The sequence below is a fragment of the Glycine soja genome, chromosome 12 (genome assembly GCF_004193775.1).
Source record: "Glycine soja cultivar W05 chromosome 12, ASM419377v2, whole genome shotgun sequence".
Lineage (NCBI taxonomy): Eukaryota > Viridiplantae > Streptophyta > Magnoliopsida > Fabales > Fabaceae > Glycine > Glycine soja.
In genome coordinates, this window is record NC_041013.1 from 8405042 (window position 1) to 8425247 (window position 20206).

At 33.5% G+C, this 20206-nt stretch overlaps 3 protein-coding genes across 3 annotated transcripts; all 3 read right to left on the bottom strand.

Moving 5' to 3' along the window:
• Window positions 1–3038: 3038 nt before the first annotated feature.
• Window positions 3039–3848, bottom strand: LOC114380351 (glycine-rich cell wall structural protein 1-like). Its single transcript, XM_028339353.1, has 2 exons — window positions 3395–3848; window positions 3039–3310 (listed from the first exon to the last, which is right to left on the bottom strand). The coding sequence occupies exons 1-2, from the start codon at window positions 3846–3848 to the stop codon at window positions 3039–3041; spliced, it is 726 nt and encodes a 241-aa protein (XP_028195154.1).
• Window positions 3849–7428: 3580 nt separating this feature from the next.
• On the bottom strand, window positions 7429–8313 carry LOC114380353 (glycine-rich cell wall structural protein 1-like). Its single transcript, XM_028339355.1, has 2 exons — window positions 8130–8313; window positions 7429–8051 (listed from the first exon to the last, which is right to left on the bottom strand). Exons 1-2 carry the CDS (start codon window positions 8311–8313, stop codon window positions 7429–7431), a joined length of 807 nt encoding a protein of 268 aa, XP_028195156.1.
• A 10086-nt stretch (window positions 8314–18399) lies between these two features.
• Window positions 18400–19488, bottom strand: LOC114380354 (glycine-rich cell wall structural protein 1-like). Its single transcript, XM_028339357.1, has 2 exons — window positions 18876–19488; window positions 18400–18776 (listed from the first exon to the last, which is right to left on the bottom strand). The coding sequence occupies exons 1-2, from the start codon at window positions 19486–19488 to the stop codon at window positions 18400–18402; spliced, it is 990 nt and encodes a 329-aa protein (XP_028195158.1).
• Between the last annotated feature and the right edge of the window lie 718 nt (window positions 19489–20206).

Sequence of the window (20206 nt, forward strand, 5' to 3'; positions counted from 1 at the left end):
TGACGAAAGACGTAGTGATTCTATTATTGATACATGAGATGAACCAGGTTGTTAAGGTGGAAGTCTAAAGGTAAATAGCATACAAATGGACGCTTAAGAATTTTTGATATAATTGTTACAATATGTAGCCCAAGTGGGAGATTATTGAAAATTTCTATTCCAATAATTAATGTGGACTAATATTATAAGATAATTATATTAGATATTTATCATTAGTGAGTTTTATTTTATGTAATCAAATTAAGTGAGTAGACAACTAAATCATAGGATATGGACTTAAATGAGCAAATGTCAGTGTTGGCTCATTAGGGGATAATGGAAACCCTATTAGGTTAATACGCTATAAGAGGACTATAATCCCCAATATACTGAGCTGTCACACATAGTTTCTCTTCTCCCTCATCTGAAGAGTTACGAATGTCCTATTGAGGAATAAAGATGTTTCGATTGAGGAAGAAGCATGAAGCCATCGGTTACGCTGTTAGTTGATTATTCGTTATCTCTACAACATTCCGTAACAGATCCTAAGAAGAGTACATAGATCAGAAATCACTTACGGATTTAGATTTCGTTGCGTTTATTTGATCAATCATTATGGATCCAGATATTCCTAAAACTCTTATTGATAATCTAACGTAATGTGTTTTTGGTGATTATATTGGTATTTTATAAGGATCCTCTAAAATTCCAACAGTAACAAGAGATGAATAGACAAACTTCTATTCAATCCATGCTTTCAACATGAAATCCATAACAATGTCAAAACTCAAAAGTTGTCAACCATATAATATATGTGTATCAATCTTCAATTGTAGTTAATCTAATTTTGCTTAATAAACCTTGGCAATGGAAGTAGTAAAATGAGATTTTGCTTATTCTAATTCATCCTTAAATCTTTCATCTTGAAACCCAACTTATGATATTTTTAGTAATTTTATAAAATAATTAAACAAATGCCTCATTTTCTTGGGTGGTACAGAGACAATAACCAGACCAATGGTTTCTATAAAACAAATATAGTCATATGAAAATTAATAAGAAAAGGAATTACAACTTAGTAATTCATGCAAAGCAAAGCAAATGAGTCTTGAGTTTCTGGAAGTTAAAAAAATCTAACCAGGAACTTAGCTACCATTAGATACAATATATTTGATTATTTCCCCTTTGTTTAGCGTAGAGGTTATTATCCATTTAGTAAAGCCATAGATTTATCATAAATAAATAATAGAGAGGCTACACAAAATTATCAACAATCTTTAAGAACACTAGCAAAGAGACAATTTTTGATGTACAAGTATGTTTAACTATGACAATGTACCTAGTGAAAGTTGTGATAATGTCATTCCTTCGAAGGGAGTAATAACTTAATAACTGGAGCTAGATACTCTTTGCTACCCAGCAGAGCAGTTTAGGTACAAGAAATGTATAGAAAAACATCATACTGATGAAATATGCAATACTATAATGCTTCACAAGGAATGCGTGACTTTAGTAATAACCATACATGAAAAACAAAACTTTTGACAGTAAAACATACCAACACCAAGAGTTCCAACTAAAATCCCTAAGATATTGTTAACTAAATACACAAGGACTTGACAATAACTAAATACGCAGTTGTATGATCTCAGATATTGTTAACAACTGAATCAAAAAAGTATGCCCGAAATTGATGGCAATGAAAAGTTCATTAAGCAATATATATTTTTATTATCGTTATTTTCTCCTCTGCATTTTTTTGTGTGGCTTCTTTAAAGTTAATCGCAACATAGGAAGAAATAAATTATACAAGATGGATGCAAATGTAATGTAAAGAGAGAAGAAAGCGATTGGGGACATGCCTGCAATGTCGGCCACAGGGACAACATCAGAGAGGGCGCAACTTAGGACAGTGAAGAGGAAGGCTTAGGAAGACGACAACAGTGACCACGACAGGCAACAACAATGGCGACAGAGGCTAGGGCTCTAGAGGTTTTTGCGTGTGAGAGGTGAACAAGTTCTCAGACATTTGGGCGCGAGAATGGAAATTGTTATTAATTAGAAAAATAACAACATTAATTTTATTGAAAACCAATGTTATTAATAAAACTGTTGTTAAGGAAAAAATAATAAAATGGATGTTAACAAAAGTATTTTATTCACAAAAATTCTATCATGATTTTGCTAACATCGATTTTAAATGATGTTAACGGGATGATGTTAATTCGATCTTTTCTAACAGTGATGACATGAAATAATCAAAAACCCCTTATGGCTAGGAGGATAATCAAGAAATATGAACTCCTGCTAGCTGATTTTACACAAGAAACTTGGAAAACTAGTCTGCTACCATGTTACATGTACATTAGTTCTCGGGAAAATGATGAAATTAATGTGACCTCTCAATCAAACATTGAACCATATTCATTATCCATCACCCAACTCAACAAATTAGTCAACAAGTGATCTGTCGTATGAACCTTGTGTTGGATAGTATATATATAATTATATATGGATGGATTTCAATACGAGTCACTCTAAAGGTCTCAATGTAAACTTTTCTATAACTCAGTTGCCAAGCCAAGTGTTGTCCCTCATTAGCCTATATATGTAAAGTTTGAAACTCTGAAATTAATAACACTTCAAAGCATTAATTAATTAGTACCTTTTTGATGTCTTGATTAGACAACTTCAACGTAAGCTACTTGACAGTAACAGATAAAATAGTATCCATATTCATCGAAAGAAAAGGTTGAATGTAAATGACAAAATCTATTAAACCACAATATATATACCAGATGTTGGAAAATACATGATTTATATGTAGATTGTTATGTGATCTCTCAATACAAGTAAAGCCATTATCACAAATAAAAATTGCAAACTCCGAGATAGATGGTGTCACTAATTAATTAACATGGATCTCTTAAGTGTAATTAAAATTGTTCCACAACCTAACTCATAACAACACTTTTTGATAAATAAACAACTCGTGTTAAGGGACATATCCAAATATATATGGTTAGCTAATTAAGCTCCATAACCTCATGCATGAATGCTTAAGGTTTACCTCCACCTCCTCCACCAACACCAACACCTTTACCAGCACCAGCTCCAACCCCAACTCCTACTCCAATGCCAATTCCAATTCCAATTCCAAACCCTCCACCTCCACCACGTCCGCCGCCGCCACCTACTCCTCCACCTAAACCTGCCCCACCTCCACTTCCTACACCACCACCTGCACCAAAGCCTTCACCATGACCCGAACCTCCACCTATTCCACCTCCTCCTCCTCCACCACCACCACCTCCACCTAGTCCTCCACCTCCTACACCACCTCCGGCACCAAAGCCTCCACCATGACCCGAACCTCCACCTATTCCACCTCCTCCTCCTCCACCACCACCACCACCTCCTCCTCCTCCACCAACTCCACCTCCTAAACCACCACCAGCACCAAATCCTCCTCCATGGCCCGAGCCTCCACCTAAACCACCACCACCTCCTCCTCCTCCTCCTCCACCTCCACCTGCTCCACCACCTACTCCTCCACCAACACCACCACCAGCTCCAAAGCCTCCGCCATGTCCTGAGCCACCACCCAATCCACCTCCTCCTCCACCACCAATGCCTCCTCCAACTCCACCACCAACACCTCCACCTTGTCCCGCCCCGCCACTGCCAAAGCCACCACCACTACCAATACCTCCCCCTACTCCGCCACCACGACGACCCAAGCCACCCCTACAGCCTCCAAATCGACAATCATCACCAACAACACTGATTAGACTCAACTGAAGAACAATGGACATTACAACAACACTCACACAAACCCATTTCTTATGGAAATTAGTAGTGACACCCATAATTGCCAAAACAATGTAAATGTACACTTTATCCACTTGCTGTTCTTGGAGAATGACGAGTGTTCTTTATTAGGCTTCGTTCGTATCCACTGGTTCATGCTATTAATGGTGCATGTTGTGAACCGTTGGGAAATTGGCGCCAAGTTACTAAACCATAAACAAGTGGAAATAATGTGAGTCAAAAGCCGACGTGGACTTTTTGTGTTTGCAGTGTACCGGTCCATAGTACACACTACACACACTATGGCTTTCAATTGGACTATTAATTATTTTCTATTTTTTTAGCCTTTTGTAATATTGATTATCTTACACAACTCCTCCTACTGTCCATTATAAGTGAGTGTACGCAAGACACTCTTTGGCTACAAACTATTATTTTAAATTTAAAATGAAAAATATTTTCTTTTAAAAAATTTAAATGAGTTCCCTTAGCATATATACACAAAGAAACCCTTTTCTTTTTCCAATAATTAGGGAAACCTTTTCATTTTTTTTATTGTGTGTTTAGCTATAATCATAACAATAATATTTGGTGGTAATTGACCAATTATAATTGGTAACGAAGTGCTGCTTTCAAGCTCGACATATACGCGTAAAGGAGTTGGTCAACTCTACAGGCGTGTATACGGTTGGCTACCAATCTACCTTTCTGCGTAGCATTAATGGGTTTGTAATGTTATTATTTTAATTAAAATTAAAATTTTATTTCAATAGTTATTATTAATCTTAAATATTAATTTTATTATATAAATTATTGATATGAAACTTTATTTTTAATTGAAATTCACATAAAAATATTTAAATAAATGTAATTAAGTTTATTCTTAATTTGTTTAGTTCCCTAACTCAAACGTTATACTACAAGTAGTACTAATAAACAGACCCGTTTATAAATATCGGCAGTTTATACTTTATAGGCTTGTGTTAGTTAGTGCAGCATTGGTATAAATTACTTTTGAAAAGAAAAATATATTTCATTTTATGTTTAAAATAAACAAATATTTCTATAAAATAATTGTTTGAATAAAACATACAACTTATTAGGTAAATAAATTGCGACAACATCATATTTCTCTTTAAAATATTTTCAAACACAATGGCGAAAACAAAATTTAATTGAAACCATAAATGATTCGAATAAAAAAAAACTATAAACTATAAAAAGGGTACAAGAAATAAAGGTATAATGATTGTAGGTCAAACTCGAGATGATATTTTAGAGGTACATTAAAAATGTAAAGGTCAACTCCATCATTCTTTTTTGTGATAATAATTTGATACACTTATAGTCCTTTCCTCTACACTCGTATATAAATAAAAATAACTAAAATAAATTCTAAAATATTCTTCATTAAAATTTATTATCATAAATAAAAAAATCATTGAAAATAGAATAGCATTAAATAAATAATATTTTTAAAATAATAACATTAAACATAACAAAATTAATTAAATTTACTTATATTTAAGTTATAGATATAAAATCACTTTTTTATTTATATATGAATCTAGAAAGAATACTTGTTTTTTTTTTATCTTCACATGTAATATTCAACACCTATTTTAGATGCAATTCCTATTTGAAATATTATTGAAAACTAAATATGAATACAGAGATTCAAATTGAGTATTAATATTTGAATATCTAACAAGGTGAAATTCTATTGACATTTTTTTATTTATCTCTTTTTATCATATCCTTATATTATTATCAATAAAATATAATCAATCATTTATTTCTTATTTCTTCTTATTTTTCTCAGATTATTTACACTCAAGAAATTAAATATTCAAATATATTTTTTCATTCAAACTACAATTCACCATATCCTGGAAGACTAATATCTTCCATTACAGTCAATTCTCATTGATAAATTATACTCACTCTTAAACATGAGTTTACAGGCACAACTCAGTAACTTGTTAAGTAAAATAAATTGTGACTCATTTAGTAGCTAAGTACCATGTTTAAAAAAAAAACTCAAATGGTTCGAATAAGATTAAAAAAAATCACTAGGGTCTTTCGAAGTGGAAAATTTAAGTAATTTGCATGGAATCTTAGGTTCAAACTTTATGATTGTTGTTATTGTACATTAAATAAAAAGAAGAATAAAAAAGCATACTTAATAAAAATAAGAGTTAAAAATCATTAAATTCTCTGTAATTAATGTTAATGTCTATATATATATATATATATTAAGTTTTAACAGCTCAAAATTAATTTTTATCTAATTTTAAAACAAATGAACACTACAGTTAATCAATTTGTTTATGTTTGACACTCAATATTAGTCATGTTAGATCTCAACGTAATCTAAGTCAAGTGTTCTCATTTCAAAAGTAAACCTCTCACCGAACTTCTTTTTTCTTTTTTACTATAATTACTTGAAAAACTTCATCTAAGAAAACTTAAACACCTTATCACTAGAATCAATAGGTGTTTCTGAATCAATTTAAGATAATTTTCTATGGAAGAAATATTTTTCAATAAAACTAATAATTTGCTTATTATTTTTCTGTTTTTAAGTATATCTGACTTATTAGAAAAATGACTTCTTGAAATACAAACAACTTAAAAAAAAAAAAGAAATTGAATTCAAGAACATATTTTATAGGTCAATTATTTTCTCATTACAAATTGGTTTTCATCATATATTGTATTAGAATTATTTCTTGTTATTTTTAGCTTAATTTTAAGGTGCAAATGTACAATACTACAAGTCATACTACAATGTACAAAATGTCTTTAACAAGAGGAGAATGGCGAGCTGGATATAGGTTGTCCCTCGTCAGCCTTTAGCTCCTCTGCCACTTATGGCACAACAGAAAGTTTGAAACTTATACCATTATTTCTTGTTGACCATTTTTCTTAATGAATTAAACTTTGTTAAATACTAACAGGTGTCTTAAAGATATTCAAAGAATTAAGAATATTTTTTCCATCAAAAGACATAAAAATTACATTCCTCATATTTTTTATTAAAAGAGACAAAATTATATTTATCATAATTTTTTTTCCCATGATTTACATAATAAAATTTATTTCCTTTTAATCCCTTAACAATGCCTTAAACTTTAAAGCGTTACTTTTTGGTGACTAAACCACTTCAACACAAGTATCAGCAGATAAGATAGTATCTGCTTATTAAATACTAATAAAATAAAACTAAATTAATTTTAATATTCCATTACATATAAATAACAACGCGGTCTATATATATTAAACCAGAATTTGGGAAAGACGTGATCTACATGCAGATAAGCAATTCATTACACTTTTCTGAATATCAATGATAGTTAACAACACTAAACATGTTATTACAAATGAAGATTGCAAACTCTCCCAAATGGAGATAGTGTAGTACTAGTGTCACTAATTATTAATTAACATGGAATCTAGTAATTGTAATAGAACTGTTCCAAAAACCTTGCTTAAACTTACGACAACACTTTATGATAATCATCACATAAAAAACTCATCTTGAGGCACATATCCAAATACGGTCAACTAATTAAGACATAATTATATATTTGATCCCATAATCAAAGTTCCATATATAACCTCATGCATGCAATGTGCTTAATTGTTACCCCCACCCCTACCTCCTCCACCAACACCAACGCCGGAACCTTGACCAGCACCAGCTCCAACCCCAACTCCTACTCCAATCCCAATGCCAATACCAATCCCTCCACCTCCACCACGTCCACCGCCGCCGCCAACACCTCCTACACCACCACCTGCGCCAAAGCCTCCACCATGACCAGAGCCACCACCTATTCCACCACCGCCACCGCCGCCGCCACCTCCACCTCCTCCACCTCCTCCACCTCCTACACCACCTCCAGCACCAAAGCCTCCACCATGGCCTGAACCTCCACCTATTCCTCCACCGCCACCACCACCACCTCCTCCTCCTCCACCACCACCAATACCACCTCCTACACCACCACCCGCTCCAAATCCTCCTCCATGGCCTGAACCTCCACCCAAACCACCACCACCACCACCGCCACCTCCTCCTCCTCCACCTCCACCTCCACCCGCTCCACCACCTATGCCTCCACCAACACCTCCACCATGTCCCGAGCCACCACCCAATCCACCTCCACCGCCTCCTCCTCCACCACCACCTCCACCACCACCAATGCCTCCAACTCCACCACCTACACCTCCTCCCGCACCGAAACCTCCACCATGACCTGCCCCACCGCCAGCACCACCTCCTCCTCCACCACCAAATCCGCCGCCGCCACCACCACCAAAGCCTCCTCCTCCACCACGACGACCCAACCCTCCTCCTCCACAACGTGGTTCACGTCCAAATCGACAATCATCTCCGAATCCTTCTTTGTTAAGCTTCTCATCACCAACAACAGTGATCACGCTCAACTGAAGAACAATGCACATAACAACTACACTCACGGAAACCCATTTTCGATGGAAACAAGTGGCCACACCCATAATTGCAAAAACAACTCAAATACACACTTATTCCAGTTGCTACTTGTTGCTCTTTGAGAATGATGAGTGTGCTTTATATAGGCTACGCCCACTAGCGATAAGCGAATGCTATCACTATCTATTAATGGTGCATGCTGTGAAACCGTTGGGGAATTCGACCCAACGTTAAACGATTCTAAATAACAAGTGGAATAATATTAAAGTCAAAAGCCGACGTGGACTTTTGGTGTACCGGTAGATTCATTTATTATGTATAATAAGTTTCTACAAATTATATACTTTTACAATTTTTGTTTGTATTTATTACATCAAAATTAGATAAGGAGAAGATAAAGTAATATAGAGTAAAATAATTTATGTAATTAAAAAGAATGTGATATTATAAGAGATATGTAAAATAATGTTAACTCTGATAATATATGTATATTATCTAGGCAGACCACCTCGTATGTTTTCCTTGAGTGCGTGAGTGTATTTTTGGTTCTGAATTTTCCGTGTAGTTTGTATTATAATGACAAAAAAAATTAATTCGTAAGCAAAATTTAGTAAGTGTTAGAATTGTTTTTTTTGCTGATAAAAAAAAAAGAATTGTCTTTTGTTAATATAATATTTGTCTAACAAAAACTAAAATGTTAGTATTTTGACAATATATATTAGTATTTCATACTAAAGAAATTATTATTAATAAAATATATCATACTTTTAGTTCCAATATAAACTCATAATTAACAATTTATTGTTCATATTACAGGTTAATAATGGACGCTAATTCAATGTTTAATGATCATTAATAAATGATAGCATTTTGAGTTCAATAGATAGGATTGTATATTTTTTAACATAACAAAATTGACACCATATGTAAATGATAACATTTTAAATTTTGTGTACATAAGTCTAAATATCTTTGTTAATAAATCGTGTGAAACTTGATATATATGTGAAATCACTTCATAATCAAATTTAATTAAATAGATGGGATCAACCAAAAAAATACTTCTACTACTTGAATTATATGTATTTAATTTTTCTTATTTTAAAATATATATTTTCTTTTAACCAATATTTTGGTAAATTCTTAAAAGTAAACAATTATTAAATAAAATAATTAATACTAACTAAAAATTATTATAATATTATAATAAAAAATACAACAATGTATTGTCATCCAGTTACATATATAAATTGTGTTATATGTGTATGATATAGATTTAATTAAAAAGAAAGATATAAATGTACTGGCTTTTTATATTAATTAATTAAGAAGTTATAATAAAAAATGATTTATTATTCATTAATTGAGAATATAAAATCTTTTAATTATATTGAGAATATGTATCATCAATTAATTTCATAATATAATATATAAAAGAAAATAATAATTATTAAAGATATAAAGGAATGTCATGAATGAACTCAAATGAAGAAGAGATAGCTTGTGAAGAAAATTATTGGAATAAAAAGAATATTTGATCATAGAAAATGGTCCAGAATTATTATTACAAGAGTATCATATAAAGTATTTTTCATTACTTATATACACTCTATAACTACCATAACACAAAACTAACCATCTCTAACTAACCTCTAACTAATTATAACAAACTTAGTTAGTTAGGTAACTAACAACTAACAAACCTAGTTAGTTAGGATGGTTAATATCCCCCCTCAAGCTAGAGAATGTATATTTGACATTCCTAGCTTGCATTGAAGAAAATTGAAGGCGCTTGGTGGAAGTGCTTTAGTATATATGTCTGCAAGTTGTTGAGCAGAAGCAATGGGCAGTAACTTGATAAGGTCTGAATGCAGTTTCTCTCGCACAATGTGACAGTCTATCTCAATATGTTTCGTGTGTTCATGAAAGACATGATTAGCAGCAATATGAAGAGCGGAGCGATTGTCACTAAACAAAAGAGCTGGTCAAGTGTAAACAATCCCAAAATCATTAAGCAAGTGGGTTAACCATTGTAATTCACATGTAGCACTAGCTAGTGCCCGATACTTAGCCTCGAAAGAACTTCTAGAGATCGTGGCCTGCTTTTTGGATTTCCAAGAAATAAGGGAATTACCAAGATAAACTGAGTAGCCAGTGATAGATCGCCTGGTATCAATGCATCTTGCCCAGTCAGAGTCACTAAATGCTTTGAGTTGCAATATGCTGGAAGTAGAGAAAAATATACCAGAACCTGGTGATGCTTTCAAGTATCTAAGAATCCTATAGGCTGCTTGTTGATGAGCTGAAGAAGGATGAGCTACAAATTGACTTAAGTGTTGCACTGCATATGTGATATCGGGCCTTGTATTGGTGAGGTAAATAAGGTGACCAATGAGACTACGATATGATGAAGTTGTTGTATCATCAAGTGGAATTCCAAATTGTTGGTATAGTCTTACAGCATAATCAATTGGAGTATAGACATGTTTGCTTCCTAACATGCCTGCATCATGCAATATATCAAGAACATATTTTCTTTGACAAATAATTGATCCCTTGTTTACTACAAGCCACTTCAAGTCCAAGAAAAAATTTTAAGTCACCAAGGTCTTTGATTTTAAAAACTTCATCCAGAAGCTGAGTGATGGACTTAATCTCTAGAAGATCATTTCCTAACAAGACAATATCATCTACATAAACCACTAAAGCAGTAAAAGATTGAAGATGCTGCTTAATAAACAAAGAATGATCAGAAGAGCATTGTCTATAGCCATGTGAGATGAGGAAAGTAGACAATCGAGCATACCACTGTCTACTGGCTTGTTTAAGGCCATACAAAGATCTTTGTAATCGACAAACTTGATTAGATTTTGTTGAGTGTATACTAGGAGACAAAGTCATGAAAACTTCTTCATTAAGGTCTCCATGCAAAAAGACATTATTCACATCTAATTGCTTTAAATGCCAGTTGTTAACAGCAGCTAAAACATGTAACAATCTCACAATAGTTATCTTAGCCATTGGGGAAAAAGTATCAAGGTAGTCTTGACCCTCAATCTGAGTATATCCCTTGGCTACTAACCTAGCCTTATATCTTTCTACTGACCCATCAGCCTTGTGTTTGACTTTATAAATCCATTTACATCCAATAGCAAATTTGTTAGGAGGGGGGTCAGTCAAAGTCCAAGTATGATTAGCCTCTAAAGTCTCAATTTCAGCATTCATTGCTTTGATCCATTTGTCTGATTGGGAAGCTTCTTTAAATGACTTAGGTTCTGTCTCTAAGGATGTAGCCATAATAAAACTGTGGTATATAGGAGAAAAAAATTTGTAAGATAAAATAGAAGCTAAAGGATAACGAGTACCTGAGGATTAACCAGTAACAACTGATGTGAACGTAGTGTGAAAGTCTTGAAACTTCTTTGGTCTAGTTCTGTCCCTGTTAGATATTCTAGGAGGAACAATAATTGATGAATTTGATGGTTCAGAAGAAGTGTTTGAGCAATCCAATTGTGAAAGATCAACAAAAATGTTAGATTGAGAATTATCAAGGATAGTAGAGTGTGAGAAGGTGAAGAAAAAACCAAATCTTTACCATGGTCATAAATGGTAGGATAGGAATGTACAGGGAAAGTGGGAAAAGATTGAGAGGCACTAGGAAAGGCATAAGGGAAACAATCTTCATAAAAAAATGACATGTCTAGATACCATTATGGCTCTAGAGGAAAGATCAGAGGTAATATACCCTTTAGTGTGAGGCTTGAAGCCCAAGAAAATATAAGCAGAGGCTCTAGGATCAAGCTTTTTCCTGTTATTAATGAGAGTGCTGGTGTAGCATAAGCAACCAAAGACTTTTAAAGAAGAAATGTCATATGCAATGCCACAAACTAACTTTTTGGGGACTTCACCACATGGGATACACATCCTTTTAATGGTTACCACAAACTAACTTTTGTCAATGAACAAAAACAACGTGTAGCCTAATCCATTTTTGCAGAAGAATTTAGTCATCTAATATCCCATTCTCCATGAAAGTCGTCAACTTCCTATTGGTTGTTACTAGAAGAATATTCATAGTGAAAAAGTTGCCTTGGTGATCCTCAATAAGTATAATATTGTTTGCCTCATTACCCCACTTTTTGAAGAATGAAGTCAGGATATGGAGCTTTCCCTCCAAACTCATCAAATACAAAAATATATCATGACCTTGTCATTGTCCTGCCGTCAAAGGAAGGATGTAAAAAACATGTGATATGACAAAAAAAAAATAGGATGTGTAATTCTACCTAACCTATTTGGAGAATAACTTCAAACTTAGTTCTTGCATACGAATGACCCATTTGGTAATGGTGGGCTTAAACAATTGTGGCTTTCAAAAATGAACCTTAATGGAACTTATAACGTGTGTATGGTCGGTTTAGAGGATTGTTCTTTAGTTAAATAATCGAACGAAAAAGCTAATACAAAAGTGGCGGGAATTGAGATTTCAAGTCTAAATCTTTCAAAAAAGATATACATGTCGCATCAGAATCACCTTTTAAGTTTCGAAGGTTCTCGATGTCTAACACGATGGTATTCCACACGGTAACCCACTTTCAACACACTATAACAAAAATTTTATTTTTTATCGACCATACATATAAGTTGTCCTTTTTGAGTTGGTTATGGGCCAAACATCACTTGTCAATTTTTTCTGTCTTTGTTTCAATAAAAGTATCCTATTATATCTAGGCAAATGTTATCTAGTGACTTTTTTTTATCTTTCTACCCTCTTTCTTCAAGTTATGTTATAACCCCTTTTTTTTAAGTGTGAAATCGGGTCTCTTCCCATCCCATCGAATTCACTTATTGTTTTTAGGAAAAATTTGCACATACACATTGAGAATTCAGTTTTCCTGTAACTAAATTCTTGATGGTTTTTTTTTTTTATTTTACTATTTAAAAATTTATTAAATAATATTTTTAATTAGCCAAATTATTTTTTCCCAAAACACATTGATGCGAATGAGGTTATTATTCACGCATCAAGAGTTCTGTATAGCTTTGGCTTTTGTGCCAGATAATTAGTGGTCAAGATAACACCGATGACAATCAACGGATTAGAACGCATCGATGTAAAAAAGTTTATTGTTTATCCATCAAAAATCCTATAGAACTTCATCTATTGTGTCAAAAAAAGTGGCCGAAATAGCACTGATGACAATTAGCGATCCAAAACACATTGGAATAAATGCTTTTAATATTGATCACTCGGCAAGAATCCTGTAAAACTTTGTCTTTTGTGCCAGAAAACTAGTAATCGAGATAGTATCGATGACAATCAATGACCCAAAATGCATTGATGTAAACGAGGTTATTGTTCACTCGTCTTGGATCTTGCAAACCTTTGTCTTTTGTGCCAAAAAAGTAGTCATCGAGATAGCACCGATGAAAATCAACAACCCATAACACATTGATGTAAATAAGGTTATTGTTCACCTTTCAGGAATGCTCTAGAGCTTCATCTTTTGTTTAAGAAAAAAGAGTGGAAGTGACTGAGATAACACTAGAACAAAATGCTCGATAATAGATTTCATTTACAATTAAGTTATCTCTTCGATTCAAAGTTCGAATCATTTATTTGTATAAATAGGGTTAATGTATGCATGTTAACTTTAATATCTCATCATCTTCAAACCAATTATTTTTCTCACAAACTCTCTTTCATCATGGACAATGATCCATGGGAATTTCCTGACATCAACAACTCAGATCTCCCATCCTGTGTTAGATCTTCTGACCCAAATTTGTCATCCTCCAGTTCAAGAGCACTTATTTTTGGTCCCGCAAAGGTCATACAGGCTGTCATGATGAATCGACAATCTAGGGAGTCACTCCGAACTTAAGAATTCATAATGTGTGCACATCAACAAAGTCAGTATGAATTTAACAGGAATCCATGGTTATGTGCTACCATAAAACATTTATTGTATTTCATCCACCTAAATCCTAAATTGATTGTTGAATTGGTATAATTGTAGGATTAGTAAATGTTGACAACGTGCTTCACGGGACACCGTTAGGGTCCATTGACTATACTTTTGTTTGTGTACCTTTAACAAACATCATTGTCAAAACTTGTACCCTCAATGGTTTTGGCGACATGAGAGTTACACTCAAGGTAGTCAAGCTTAATTCGATCTTTAACAGTTACATTGCTTTTTTTGCGATATTCATTCATGAGATTTTTCATTTTAGGATCCTGTAAGAACTATTGATGTCACTTTGTGACAAACATTCATACAAGATAAAGATTTTGACCAATTGGTTTTGTATTAGTTCTACAAGAGATAAGCTTCTTATTTTCTTGCTAATTTCTTACTTTGTGTGTCGCGATCATTTATTTGTTACTTTGTGTGTTGTGTATAGTTTATTTTTTTATTGAATTGAATTGTATACTATATAGACGGCGGTCTTTTGTCCCTTTCCTCCTTACACCAAATATTATTTGAATATTACGCTCCACAATGTTATCAAGGTAAAGTTTTTGCATTTTAGATCGCCTATAATTTTGATATTTATAAATTTGTATTATATGCCCATGTGTTGTTAATATGTGACAAATTTGCATTGATTGATATAATTAGAGTAAAAACAATTTTATATTTAAATAAATTTACAAAATAATTTATATATTAATTTATGAAATTTGATTATGAATTGGTAAAATAAATAATAAAAATATCTAAACTATTCAAAAATAAAATAAAAAAGTAAAAAATAATGTAAAATAAAATTAAAAATATTTATATGTTAAATCTTTTATTTAATTTATAAGTTTTATAATTCAAAACAAAATTAATAACTCTTGACTAATGATACATACAAAATAGTGCTTACAAATTTAGCTAAACAAAGTAAGTGTCGTAATAGTTTATTATCTTATCTTTAAATAATAAAAGATCATAAGTTCAACTGCTATTAAGATCTTTTTTATTTTTCACTTTATTTGATTCCATGTCACATAAGCATCATGTTAACAACCAACATAAGTATCATGTAGGCACCAATATGTTACGTCAAAGTCAATGTTTGACTTTGTATAATCAACTTACCGAAGGACCAAAATAGTTTAGTCTGAAAATAGGAGAATTAAATATCTTAATTTAAAAATAGGGAGATAAAATTGTTGATTTAAAATTATAGGAAAAGTAAAATTACAATTTAGTCTAATTCTTTAAAAAGAAGACTGATTGCTCATGAAAATTTCACAACAGGAAATCATTCTCAACTAATTATAAAAAACATAATCACAAGACGAAAATAATAAATAGAAAATTTAATAATCAAAAAGACAAAATTTTCAGAGACAAATTTCTTCATATCTTCAAAAATTACAATAAAATCACAATTCGATTTAAAATAATACAATGAAATTACCATTTCATTTTTAATAACAAAATAAAATCATAATTTTATTTGTCGGGATCCAAAAAATATATACCTAAAGCTCATGATTCCACTATATATGTATTCCATAACCAAAGTAGCTTTCCATGAGGCTGGTACTTTTTAATAGAAAAATACATACATACAATGTCGGTACATTAAATCACAAATTGGTAGTGATAATGGTAAGTGCCTGAAATATTTCCAAAGATTCTGGTCCACAATCTTCACTTCAACATTATATCTCAAAGAAGGGGGGAGGGGTCAATTTGCTGGTACACCCTGCACAAGATGCGCATTTTCAAAATTGTCTTTCCGTAAAGCTGATACGAATTATTAATCCGGAGGATTGTCAATCCATAATAGGATTACGGATTGGCAATCCGTAAACTTGTGACTTCCGCGTTAATAACATGATACTTTAATCAACTGAGGTAATAAGTTAATTATGTTATAAAATAATTAATGTTATTATTATAACACTAAAATTTTTAATATATATTTAACACAAGTATAAATTTAAATAATAAATTATGTGACAATTAATTTTAATATAAAAATGAATCTATGATCTTTAATTAGAATTTATATATGTAAAGAAAATTAATTATTACACCTCTCACTAACCCAGTTAGCCCATACCATCTGACAATCCTGGACACATATCAATCAAGTACGTATTGGACCTGTCACTAACCCAGTTAGCCCATTCTTCGCCATTAACATCAAATGCAAATTCAAAGCACAAAACAAAAAAACCGATCCACACATCAACACAGTATACTATATCTCTACCAAGGGATTTGATTTCCCACCAGTATTTCGGGAACCTAACCCTTCATCTAAAATCTCCACCTAGGCAACAATGACAAATCAAACAAAAATACCTTTCCAATACATAACATTAAACTAATCCACAATTAATCTAAACCAAAACATAAAAATCACTATCCGAATAAGGTCGAAGGTTTCCGATGGCTCACATCACCACAGCACTTATGGAAAAATTTGATCTCACGATGCTACACACCTTGTTTTGATCCAACGATCGATGTTTATGCGAAAAAACCAAACACAAAAAGTAAAATCACTTTGACAATGCTGAACACAATGACCCCATTCGACTCTCACAACGGAAAACTTGTTTAACAATTCAATGTCTTTATAACTGCTTGAAACACTCCTAACAAAACTGATCGGAGAACACATAAAAAAAAACAAGTCCAAAATTAAAATGAACTTCTAATATAAACACCGTTAAAGAAATGCCGACGCCGACCGCTATCCGACTGAAATATAAACAAAGACAACATCAAACTAAATGAACTTCTAATTTAACAAAAGGGCAAACAAGTAACTTCAATCATTGTGATATATAAAAAACAATAAATTAAAATTACTTACAATACAAATTCCTCAACCCCCAATAAATCAGTATTATATCGGACGGACAGTTAAAGGTGGTCTAAAGTGGACTGCTTAACAATATGGTCCACCGAAGCCTTGTTCACCAATCGTACATTACGATCTATGTTGCTTTTTTGAACTTTGTTTCCAAAAATATATATAATATTCATGTATATTATTTTAAAATGCATTCAATATCACAACCTAGTCGTTTTTTTGGACTATGATGACAAAGATGTAGATATACTAGTTGGAAACGTTCCCGTGGCTAGTAATTGAGATCGATTAATTTATGCTATGTTTTAGTAAGGCTTTTCAGGAGTTTACAAACTATTTTTATTAAAATAAATTTATTTGATAAATAAATTTATTTTAATAATTTGGCTTATGAAAAATAAGTTAATTTATAAGTTGTTAGTTTTTTTTCTTTTTAATTTTGTCCTTATTATTTTAACTAAAATTTCATTCTACTTTTTATTTAATTTTAAAATTTTCTTATCTTTTTTGTTTAGGATTTTTTTTAAAAATTATCTAATTTTACTTTCTTATATGCACATGACACATATGATAATCAATTTATCAATTATTATCACTACATTATTCCTTAATGTTAAAAATTATTTTGGATCATATCAACTTTATAATTATTTACTAAATTAATCTATATTTTTCCTAAAATTATATGAGTTAATTTAATTTAACTTTAAGGTACAAATGTACAATGCACAATAAACGTTTTTAACAAGAATAATGGGTTGAGGGGGAGGTTGTCCCTCGTAGGCCTTTATAAGCTCCCCTGCCACTATTAGCAACAACATAAAGCTTGAAACTTAATTACTTACCCATTACTAATAATAACTTTAAAGCATTAATACATTTTGGTTAATTGACCTAACAATTTAAATGCTAGCTAGCTACTCGACATTAACAGATTAGATAGTATCTATTCACCGTAATAAAGATGAAAGTTGAAACCTGTTGTTATACATAAATGAAACAACTCTATATGCTAAACCAAAATTTAAGACAGAATTTGTATGCAAATAAGTAGTTTATTACATTTTTCTCAATATCAATAACTGTTGACAAGAAGTTACCCATTATTACAAAAGAAAATTGCCAACTCCCGAGTGGATATAGTTGAGTGACTAAGTAACATGGATCTCGCTTAATTGTAATAGGATTGTTCAAAACCTTATAACTTTGTTCACAAGACAACATGCACTAAATCATAGTCATCACATAAAGGACTCTTTTGGAGGAACATCCAAATGTGGTTTAGCTAAAGCTCCATAACCTCATGCATGCATGCATGCTTAGTGTTTACCTCCAACTCCTCCACCAACACCGGAACCATGACCGGCGCCGGCTCCAACCCCAACTCCTACTCCAATGCCAATCCCAATCCCTCCACCACCACCACGGCCACCGCCACCGCCAACACCTCCCCCTCCTACCCCACCTCCTGCACCAAAGCCTCCACCATGAGCAGAGCCACCACCTATCCGACCTCCACCACCACCGCCACCTCCTCCTCCCCCTCCTCCCCCTAGTCCTCCCCCTGATCCTACACCACCTCCGGCACCAAAGCCTCCACCATGACCTGAACCTCCGCCTATTCCTCCACCTCCACCACTACCACCTCCACCTCCACCACCAATTCCCCCACCAACACCACCTCCTACGCCACCACCTGCACCAAACCCTCCCCCATGGCCTGAACCTCCACCTAGTCCTCCTCCTCCTCCTCCACCTCCACCACCGCCACCACCTCCTCCACCACCAACACCACCTCCAACACCACCACCAGCACCAAATCCTCCTCCATGTCCTGAACCACCACCCAAACCACCACCACCACCTCCTCCTCCTCCACCACCACCTCCACCTCCACCTGCTCCACCACCTATGCCTCCACCAACACCACCACCTGCTCCAAACCCTCCACCATGTCCTGAGCCACCACCCAATCCACCCCCTCCACCTCTTCCTGCACCACCTCCGCCACCAATGCCTCCTCCAACTCCACCACCTACACCTCCTCCACCACCTACACCTACTCCACCACCATGACCTCCCCCACCTCCAACACCACCTCCCGCGCCACCACCAAAGCCTCCTCCACCTCCTAGACCACCTCCATGGCCTGCACCACCGCCGAGACCTCCACCTCCACCACCACCAAACCCTCCTCCTCCCCCTATTCCTCCGCCGCCACGCCCACGACGGCCCATCCAACCCCTACAGCGCGGTCCACGTCTAAACCGACAATCATCTCCATATCCGTATCTTTCTTTGTCAAGCTTCTCATCACCAACAACAGCTATAACACTCAACTGAAGAACAATGCACATAACAAGAACACTCACGGAAACCCATTTCCTATGGAAATTATTAGTAGCCATTGTCAAAACAATGCAAACACGTTCACTTTACTGCTCTTGAAGAAATGAGGAGTGTGCTTTATATAGGGTTTGTCCACTAGCCAATCCTATAAATGGTGCATGTTATGAACAGTTGGGGATTTGGAGCCAACATTAAACGATGACAAGTGGAACTAGTACGAAAGTCAAAACTCAACGTAGACTTTTTTTCGGTGCTCTCAGTGTACCGGTAGATTCATTTATGTACAAGGAGTTTCAATATCAGTACAAATTATATTTTCACAATTTCATATTTCAAAAAGAGAGAAAAAAAAAAGAAGAAATATAGATAGAATAAAATAATTGGTGTGATAAAATACATAAAAAATACTGCTATTTAAAAAAAATAACTTATAATATATATAACTCTTTCAATATATATGCATCATGCAAATTGGACATTTATTTTTAAGTCTAAGACTTTATTTTATCTAATTAATTTCTATTTCGGGTAGCTTTTATAAATATATATTGTCTCTGCACATTTCCTCGGTGTTCATGAGTGTATGTAGTACTCTCTTTGGTTCGGAAGTATCCGTGCAGTTTGTTTGTACTATAGTTAAAAAATCAAGTGACGAATCCAAATTTTTTTGAGGGAATAAGAAATAATGTTTAATATTTTTATAAAATTAAAATATCATAAGATATTTATAATATCATGATAAAAAATTTAAAATATTTAAACTTTTACAAATTACAA